General features: G+C 38.9%; 1 protein-coding gene across 1 annotated transcript; it reads left to right on the forward strand.

Annotated features, from left to right (window-relative positions):
* The first annotated feature begins 4307 nt into the window (after positions 1-4307).
* c9 (complement component 9) lies at positions 4308-10699 on the forward strand. Its single transcript, XM_026173256.1, has 11 exons — positions 4308-4421; positions 4525-4609; positions 4830-4980; positions 5060-5201; positions 5978-6116; positions 6225-6446; positions 6552-6792; positions 6905-7039; positions 7284-7459; positions 9447-9681; positions 10389-10699. The coding sequence occupies exons 1-11, from the start codon at positions 4345-4347 to the stop codon at positions 10544-10546; spliced, it is 1761 nt and encodes a 586-aa protein (XP_026029041.1). The 5' UTR covers positions 4308-4344; the 3' UTR covers positions 10547-10699.

Consider the following 10699-nt stretch of genomic DNA (forward strand, 5'->3'; position numbering starts at 1 on the left):
AGCTCAACTGTTGCTAACGCAGCAAAATTTCTAAAAGTGCAGGCCCAACATTTTCTCTGCTATGCTCTAATCTCACCACAATTACAGTAAGCTGAAGGTTGAAAATGGGTCACAAACTTCCTTTGTCTGTTTTGCTTTTGATGCCATATGGTGATTTAGCCATGTAATAACCGTTTTTACATTTGCTGCTTTTAAGTGGCAGGTGTGGCGTTCCCAGGAGGAAAATATTCAAGTAACATAGAAAGTGTGTTTGTTTCATGTTTGCAGAGGCATCAATAGATGTTTGTTTGGGATAATTAAAAGATGGAGTGTATGTATAAGCAGAGATGGTTACAATTACACAGACCAAGGACTCCAATTTATTTAGCAGAAGCAAGCTGTTGGGAAAGGAAAGCAAGTATGTGTAATTATTACAGAACTAATAAATGCCAGCTTTGACATCCGCAGTGACATGACTACTGATGTCAATGTGGTTCTCAATTGAGAAATGGTTAGTTTCACTTCTGCAAATGTGTTTTACTTTCTTCATTTCATGTTATTTATGTTTTAATTCATGTCCATCCATCCATTCGCTTCCGCTTATCCTTTTCAGGGTCGCGGGGGGCGCTGGAGCCTATCCCAGCTGTCATAGGGCGAAAGGCGGGGTACACCCTGGACAGGTCGCCAGTCTGTCACAGGGCTAACACATAGGGACAGACAACCATTCACACTCACTCGCACACCTAGTGGCAATTTGGATTATCCAATTAACCTATCCCCACAAGCTGCATGTCTTTGGACGGTGGGAGGAAGCCGGAGTACCCGGAGAGAACCCACGCAAATACCGGGAGAACATGCAAACTCCACACAGAAAGACCACAGCCTGATGGTGGAATTGAACTCAGGACCTTCTTGTTGTGCGGCAACAGTGCTAACCACTGTGCCACCGTGCTGCCTGTTTTAATGTGAACTAATTAATGTGAATTAATGTGAACCTGATAATGAAATAGAAATTATAGGAAGTGATGGCAGTATAAACAGCAGGTTAACAGCCCAGTGCTGGTACCATGCTGCAGAACTGCAAATATTAGCCAACTGAAACCCCCCTGTTTTTATAATCAGTTGAAGAAACCGCCACATATTTTCTGATTTCACCTTTTTTCCTGTGCGAAAGATACTGCTTTTCTTTTGCTTGATATGATCGTTGACACATTTGGGTTTTGCAAAAAACAAAACAAGACAGTTTTCATATTTTCCTTTCAGTTTTATCCAGTGAAAATGATTGACTCATTAAAAAGTAAATAAAATAGTTTTGCAATGATAATAATTTTTAGTTTCTATTTATCCCCCAATTGCATTCATTGTAAATGTAAAATAAAAAGGAGACACAATCTCGGCATACCTCAGCAAATTCACCAAATTCTGCATGAGGACTTCAAACCTGATACGGTGCAGATTTCTCAAAAAGTGCAAGCGTGATGTGTTGTTGATGTTAACAGACGTACAGTATAGTGTGTTTTGTGGGTTTAGAGCTGAGAAATGAGAGAGAAAAGGACAGAGGAAGGATGTCTTTCCTGACTCTGTATCCTGTGTTCTGCTGACAGAGGCTGGTTTTTAGGAGATGAGCCCCACGGAAGCCAGATTACTGTCTCGCTGAGAGTGTTTTCCCATTTGGTCACCAACCGCTGGAATGGTCTTTTTCTGAACCTCTTATTAAACACTTTGATGTTATCAGATATTTGCCTTTATTTGCAGATCATCTGGAAAGAATATGCATGTGACAACATGCTGTATTCAGACGGATGTTGGCAGTGTCTATTATTATGTATGGTTAGTTGTTTTGTGTTTTTTCTTCTTGCATATCAGTACAAGAATCATGTTTTCCTGCCATGACGTGTCTTTCCAATTCAGAACCACTGTTCAGTGATAAAAGATATGGTTCCTTGTTCTTCTAAATGTTACTCATTGTCAGTTGAGGTCAGCGGCACACCCAGTGCTACTAGCACTTGCACACAGAAGTACATGTTTGATGCTACTGTCTGTACTTAAAAACTACATTTTTTAAGAAACTCATGGCAAAAAAAACAAAAAAAACAAATACAGATGGCAAAAGTCAGCACTGGCACATTCGAGCCTTTATTTCACGATAGAATGCTGACAGAGAAAGTCTAATGGGAAGTGTCCTTCCCTTAGTTTATGACAGGAAGGCCACAATCCAAACATCAAGCATTTTAGGGCGTGAATCCTGGAACTGCCTGCCACCACAGCCAGAACCAAAGATAGCCACTTATCTCCAAGTCATAATTGAGGTAGATTTTTTTGTCTATGTCCCTCTTTGTTCTTTAACCCTCAAGTGTCTTTAGCAGCTAGTTCTTAAAGAACAACACACAGCAGTGGGGCAAATGGCAGTGCAGGAAGCACCATCATGGTATTCTGATAAATACGATGACAGCATTCTACTGGTAGTAGAGTGACTGTGTAGTATGCTGTTCCACAAGTGTTTCCACACAGTTTCAGCCCCCCCTCAAAAAACAGGAAGTCTTTCTAGTCAGGAGATTTGCCAAGCACCTTAACTACCCTCTGGTTTCCTGGGAAAGCAGGGAGGAAACTGTGGAACCTCATAAAAGTGGTGACTTCAGCACATATTTGTGCCTCTCCATTAGGCCACGACCACACTGCCCCTAGAATACCCCAGCTTTGTTTGCAGATACAGGGAAAGAACCAGCACAAGCCAGACCCCAAGTTAAAGATCAGTGTTACTCCCTGAGAGCAACAAAAGGAAAAACTTGTCAGCCCTTCACCTCCCAGCACTTTACAAACGTTCTCTCTGCTCTGTTAATAATAATTGCCCTGATCGTGACTAATCAACTTTTCAAACTTTTATTGCAGTTTAATTATTGCTTAGCCTACATTTAAAGATTACTTTCAGCATTCTTCACTGAGAACTAATCTAGTTTGCCTTAAAAAAAATTATACAAACTGCACTCCCTCCACTTGAAGAACAAAGTTCTGCAGACTCAGCAAAAGTCTCCCCGATCACATGACAGATTGGGTGCAACAGTTCAAATCTCACTGTGCGTTGTGCAAGACTTTATTTATTTTTAAAGGTATATTTAACAAAGAAAACAGATACTCGAAAACTACTTGAATTCATGTGTATGCATTACACATTGCTTTCCAAACTCTACAACTGCAGAGTAAACAACGTTCCTTCCACCTAAACCCAAAAACAGTGACGGAGTGAAACAAGAGGACAAAACTAACACTGCCGTTATCTGTTCAGCGTTGCCATCTTGTGGACAAAGAGCTCTACTTCAGCACACCAACCTTTTTTCAGCAGTGGGACTGAATGAAAATTCATTTTCATATTTAGTGTTGTCATTCCATTTTCCAATCTTAGACGATGACCTAAATGTACCGTGGATGCATCATGCCAATGTATTACAACAGTCAAGAACTGAGTCTTTAAATATTTGTTCTGCTTTGCTGCTGACTTGTTTTGTTTGCATGGTTGCGTAATCCTGGAAACACGAACATGAACAAATGGTCTTAAAAAAAATGTCTCAAAAGAAGAAATCTGAAAATAAACAGAAAAAAGAATAAATATAATTTCTAAATGTGTGTATCTGCTTTAAACCCAGCGCTTAGGATCATTTACACCTTCCCATAGTTTTAAAAACCATTTTTATATTTAGATTTTTATATTTTTGTTGTATATTAGGCTAAAGATGAAATACGTGATTCTTAATAAATCCATATATTTTCAATTAGATCAAACTGTGATTAAATTGTTTGTTAAAAATATCCAAATATCCACTGAGTGTAGCCCTTGTTCGTCCAAATAAATTTAATAGGGTCTCCAATTTGCACTTTTATCATTTCAATGTATATTTTTCATTTGTTATATTTTGGTGGCATTTAGCAGGAAGTTGTAATACTTAGAAACACAATCTTTCTCTGTTATTGTAGTAAATCATGGCTTTCTTTACCAACACACTAGCTCATTACTAATCAAACAAATGAATGTAATGTAAACAATAACCGCTTTCTATAGATTATGAAAGGAGACGATTTATTACTTACTTTTATAGTTGTTATTATGTTTTTGTGGGTGCTTTCCTTGCATTGTGAAGAATAAAGATTGAGGCTGTGTGAGTAAGATGTTTATATGCAGACAAACACTGTAAACTCTGCTTTGGGAGTTTCCGAGCACTGAATTGATTTTTGCTGCACCTGAAATCCAAATTATTGACTGTGACAACAACAAAAACACAGTCCTTTAGCAGATGGATAATCATTAACAAGGTGGTAGCTTAAAGGACTAAAGGAGGACAGGCACGGTATCATTTGTGCTGTCAAAGGTTTATGATGAGGCTTGAAATCGCTCTCCAGTTGGCTCTCGCTGGCCTCTGTCTAGCTCTGGCACTTCTTGGGGAAGGCATGTATGTATATTTCCTGCTTCACTTACACAACATTAAGGATGTTTGTTTAATCATCTACTATTATTATTTAGAGAGTTTATTGTGTCTAATTTGTGTATTTTAGGGCTAATCCTGATCCGCCAGCTGTGGACTGTGCATGGAGTCGTTGGTCAGGGTGGAGTTCTTGTGATCCTTGCACAAAAACCAGAGTGAGTCAATTAGGATTTTGATCAGTGTCAGAGACTGTGAACTTAATAGTGCCCAAGCTAGAATGCTTTTAACTTTTTAAGTCTATAATAATAAATAATCAGACTAAACAGGTTGAAGTAGTGGTCTACTATCTATGCACAGTGCCGCTCACAGCCAATCTTCTTTTGCAGTGCTGCTCTCTGTCTTTATCTTTAATGTGACAGTATGTATTATCCTCAGAGGCGTTCTCGAAGTACAGAAGCATTTGGCCAGTTTGGAGGTAGAGCCTGCCAGGAATCGATAGGAGACAGGGAGTTCTGTGTACCTGATGGTCAATGCGAGCTACCGCCTCCCCGTGCGTGCTCAGACTCAGAGTTCCAGTGCGAGTCAGGTACCACAGTATTAGTACCTCAGTCTTTATCGCTTTGTTTTTGGGGAGCAGTATCATGCAATTCTCTGTCTCTACACAGGGTCTTGCATTAAAAAGAGATTAATGTGCAACGGAGACTATGACTGTGAAGATGGATCAGATGAAGACTGTGAGACAGAGCGTAAACCCTGTGGCTCGGCAGTCCTTGACAGCAATGAGCAAGGCAGGACAGCAGGATATGGGTAAGTTATTAAAGAGCTCAATCAGTGGGAAATAAAGAGTCACTATAAATTAGCATGACAGTAAAATGAATACTTGGTAGAAAGAGTAAATCATTTACATTGGGGAGACACATAAACATCTATTGGTGACAATGTTTACAGAAAACCAGCTTCCTAGCAGAGTAGGCGTTTTAAATGTGAGCTGCTTTTAAGCAAAAAATCCACAGATTTTTTTCTTAATATTTTTAACAATAGCTGGTCTGTTATGAAATTTTTCACCAAAAGACTGATGAACACGTTAATTTCACTGATAGGTGTCATAAATGAGGCAGGATGTTTCCTACAACCTACAAAAAGATATCGGCTTATAAAAATGCAGAATCTTCAGGCAAGGGATGGACTTTTTTGTACTGGGAGCTTGCTGTGCGTACTTAATTTGGTGCCACTAACCAACCATGCTTGGCCAGGCTTTAACTTTATCCTATTAAACAGACAATTAATCTTTTTTATGGCTTTTTATATTTAACTAAAATCATAAAGGATGACCAGCTCACATAAGAGGAAATCTTTGTCTGGATGGAAGTACTGGCTATTTTACCCAGAGTCTAAGCCATTTAACCTGGATCTTCTGACTTTAACGTCCTGTTTAATGGATGGATAGAGTGCACGAGTGGTATCAGTCTTTTCACCTGACTCTTACAAAGAAGGAGAATGAGGATGCCTTCTATAATATTAAAACTCTTGAACTGGGGTAACACTGTAAAAGTCTTAAAGTGGCCTCTATGTTCATCCACCAGAATCAACATCTTGGGTACAGATCCTCGAATGAACCCGTTCAACAATGATTACTTCAACGGGAGATGTGATCGAGTGAGGAATCCAAACACTGGGACGTTTGACAGGCTGCCCTGGAACGTCGGCGTGCTTAACTATCAGGTTAACCATGGCAACAAAAAGAATTTCAGTATTATAAACTGATCGTGAACACATGTAAAGGATTTTGTTTTGCCACCCAATACTGATATATGTATTCTGTTGTTTCAGACGTTAGTGGAAGAAACAGCTTCGAAAGCACTCTTTGAAGACACTCATAGCCTTCTGCGTGAAATCCTCACTGAGATGAGTGTCAACATTGATGCTGGTCTTTCTTTCAAACTCACCCCAACTGAGGAGTCTTTGTCGAATATTTCTCTAAATGTTGGACTATCGAGTCAGTATGAGAGGAAAGAAATGATTAAAACGGTCACCGAAAACACCAAAATTAAGGTAAATATCCTCTAATAATTTCACAGAATCTAATGTACAACCCAGAATAATCAATATTCTATGGACAAGCTGCATCTCTTTTTTTTTTTGACCCCACAAACTTAGAACAACAACTTTATGCGGGTGAAGGGCAAAGTTCAACTGAGCACCTACAGGATGCGCTCCCGTGAGCTCAAAGTAGCAGATGAATTCCTGGTGCATGTCAAATCTTTACCTTTGCAATATGAGAAGGGAATTTATTTTGCCTTCCTGGAGGACTATGGAACCCATTACACAAAAAATGGGAAAACCGGCGGTGAATACGAATTGATCTATGTCCTCGACCATGACACCATTAAGCAAAGAAGTATGTCTATTTGAAATCATTCTTTTCTGCTATGAAGCTTCTTCAGCCTTATGGTGTGTTGATTAAATACAAGTGATAAGCACTAATTATCTATACTTTATTGTTCTTGCAGATATGACGCAGAGAGAAGTTCAAGACTGCATCACATTAGGCATTGAAGGAGGCCTCAGTTCCACACTTACGACGGACAGTATAAGCGGACACTATAAGCCTAAACATTGTGATAATAAATCAAAAATGGACGAAGGTTTGCATTCCCTGTTAAATGAACAAAGCTAGCATGCTTGATGATTCTGACTAAATTCCCAACCACTTTCCACAGTTTAAGTGTATTTTGGTGTTTTACTTCAAGGAATGCTGCATGCATGAAACTTAACTGTATTAAAACAGAAAAGTTCAAATCCAAAGTTAAAGTCTTAAACTGAATTTGGAGCGAGTCACTGCACTGATTATGAAAAGTCACTAAAGTTTCCTTTTCTGTTGCCACACAGGTAAGGCTGAAGGAAAAGCTATGGTGGATGAGGTGATGACATCAGTCAAGGGAGGTACCCTACTAAGTGCTGTTAGTATGAGGGCTAAACTAAATAGGGATGGAGTGATGGACCTTGCAACATATCAGGAATGGGCTCGGACCATCACAGAGGCCCCTGCATTGCTGCACAGTGAGGTACGAATAAAGGTCACAGCAAGGCGAGAGCAAGTTAAACTGAAATATACATACTGTATAAATGTATGTGTTTATGCGGGAGTTATGTTCTAACCCGCAGTGAAATCCGCGAAGTAGCCAACTTTATTTTTTACAATTGTTATAGATGTTTTAAGGCTGCAAAACCCCTCACTACACACTTTATACACTTTTCTCAGAAAGGCATTAACATTTTCACACTTTTCTCTCTTGTTTAAACTCTCTCAAAGTTCAAACCTTTGTAGAAAAATAAGTCCAGTATTATAGAATGAAACCAAAGGCACCCACGGTCCAGCACTTCAGAGTCACACTGCTAGTGATCGAAGATTTATGTAAATTTGACAAGCTGAACGCATTCTGCACTGTACAGGAGACACGGCACGAGATTGACTGGCCCATGGTCTACAGCCAATCAGGATGCAGAACACAATGCGCTGTAAACAAAAACAAAACAAAACAAAAGTGTGCAAAATTGCACACAAAACAGCGAGGCGCCGAAGGTGAACCGCGTTATAGCGAGGGACCACTGTAATGCCTACATTCTGGGTATTTTACCAGAAAGGATACACAAATTATACAAATGCTTAAAGGTAGGCCTAGTGGAAAAAGGGGGTAACAAGTCAGGTTTTTACATGAAACAACAATAAATATGCAGTAAGTATATAATATAAGGTAAAATAAAAGAATAATGGACTAATAAAATTCATCATGCACACCAACATAATGAATATTGAATTGATTTCATTAAAAGCTCCTTTGGCTGTAGTATAAAGTGTTACCAAAATCTCTTAAGGGATTGCTATTGCAGAAATTTGATCTAATGACTGTAATCAAACCAGACTTTTATATTATCTAGGGCTATCATCAGTGTCTTCACTAAACTGGTGACATTACCTAACTCAATGAATCAGCACAGCATTTATGCAGGTAGCTTCTACTACACATATGACATTTACTTTTCTTCTGGTGCACTCACATGGTTTAAACTTTCTCAACTGCGAATTGCTGTGAAACTTTACACATAAATGTCATCCTTAAAATGAACTGCCATACTCCCGACTCTACACTTTCACTTTAGGGAATCTTATGTAGACAACAATGTAGTGAGCTCATAGAATTGTTAAATGCCACTGAACAGTTGCAATGTGATAGATGAGTGTTTACTAAAAAACTTAACACAGACATGTGTTTTGTTATACCTCTGACCTATTGGATTACCACCTACCGGACAGGCACACTGCAGTATGTGTGACTGAGCAGTGCTCAGTGTGAGTTGATTATATGTACTACAGAGTCTCCACAGAGGACTGTACTGTCTCCATTTCTGTTCACCTTGTACACCTCAGACTCAAGATACAATTGCGGGGTCATGCCACCTACAGAAATACCCTGACAGTTCTCCAGTGGTTGGATATTATTAGCAGCTGGCGAGAGGAACAGTGCAGTGGGTGATTGTGCAGAGTGGTCTGGGAGGAATCGTTTTCTTCTGAATGTAAATAAGGCGAGAGAAATGGTAATTGACTTTAGATGCATCAGCAGCTACATCCTCCATGTCTATTCTGTTAGAGGATCAGAATCAGAATACCTTATTAATCCCTAAGGAAATTATGTGTTGATGTGGAGAAGGAGAACAAGTACCTCGGTGTCCACATCATCAACAGGTTCACATGGAAGACCAAGAAAGGGATGAAGAAGTTATATTTTATTTTTTTTAAAACTTAGATCCTTGAGTCTGTGCAGCCTTAATTGGAGCTTTTCTATCAGTCATAGTTTTGACTTTGCAAAGGCAAAGGCTCAAAGTTTAAAGGCTACTTTGTGTTCAACACTCACTGCTAAATATTAGCATGCTAACACAACAAATTACGATAAATATGAAATGAAAAAATATTAATATATTCTAACAAAACTCCTTCTAATATATGTTCTAATGTATTTTAACATATTGCATATATTTTGTTGTTTATGGCAGCCAGAGCCCATCCACATGTTAATTCCACTGGAAATCCCAGGCGCTAACTCCACGATATCAAACTTGAAGCGGGCTATTGCAGAGTATGTGGCAGAATATAACGTATGCAAGTGCAGGCCCTGTCAAAATGGAGGCACTCTTGCTCTGCTGGATGGAAAGTGTATCTGTCTGTGCTCGCAATTGTTTGAAGGCGCCGCTTGCCAGACTTACAAGCGTGATAGAATTCGTGTCCAAGGTAAGCCTAAACAGTTGTTTTCTCAATGCAACCCAACTTCAACAAAAGTTGGGATGCTAAGTAAATGCTAAATAAAAGCAGATTTTGATGATTTGCAGATTTCATAAACCCATATCTTAGTCACAGAATGTAGATAAGATTTAAAAAAGAAACCTGAGGCAGAAACTGGAACACAATATTGGATGCCTCAGCTCTTTACACAATCAGCACTGAAACATAGTTTTCTGCACCATCCACAAATGCAGATTAAAGCTCTTTTGTGCATAATAGATGCCATATGTGAATATGATCCAGAAACACTGCGGTCTTCTTTTGGCCAAAGATTACTTAAAATGGACTGAGACAAATCGGAAAAGTGTTCTGTGATCAGATTAATTGATATTTGAAATTCCTTATGGAAAACATGGATGCCACATCATCCTGTCCCAACTTTTTTGAGATTTGAGATTCAAAACAAGTTAATATTTTTCCATGAAATAGCAAAATTTCAGTTTAAACATTTTATATGTTTTCTATGTTCTATTGTGAATAAAATATGGGTTTATGAGATCTGCAAATAACTGGATTCTGGTTTATTTACATTTTACACAGCGTCCCACCTTTCTTTTTGGAATTGGGATCGTAAATCTTATCATTCTAACAAGGCCTCGCTCATGTTGCTTTAAGTAATTTTCCCTGCATTTGTTAATTTGAAAAATGTGTGCCAGGTACAAGGCCGGCTGTTGTTCATGAAGGTAACTGGTCTTGCTGGTCTGCCTGGTCCAACTGCAGTGGAGGGAAACGCACCAGGACACGTGGCTGTAACACAGATGGTGTCCCGGGAGCTGCGTGCAGTGGAGACAGAAACAGTGAAGAGTACTGCTAATAGCAAAAGAACTAAATTAGAGAGTTTCTTTCACAATCTTATTCTCTCTGATACATATATGGCACCATCAAAATCTTAAGGCATATTTTTGACATGTCAAGGTATAAAAAACATGTTATCGGGATCTAAATTAAACATTTAGGTTCAAATGGT

This window comes from Astatotilapia calliptera, chromosome 7, assembly GCF_900246225.1.
Source record: "Astatotilapia calliptera chromosome 7, fAstCal1.2, whole genome shotgun sequence".
In the NCBI taxonomy this organism is placed as follows: Eukaryota; Metazoa; Chordata; class Actinopteri; order Cichliformes; family Cichlidae; genus Astatotilapia; species Astatotilapia calliptera.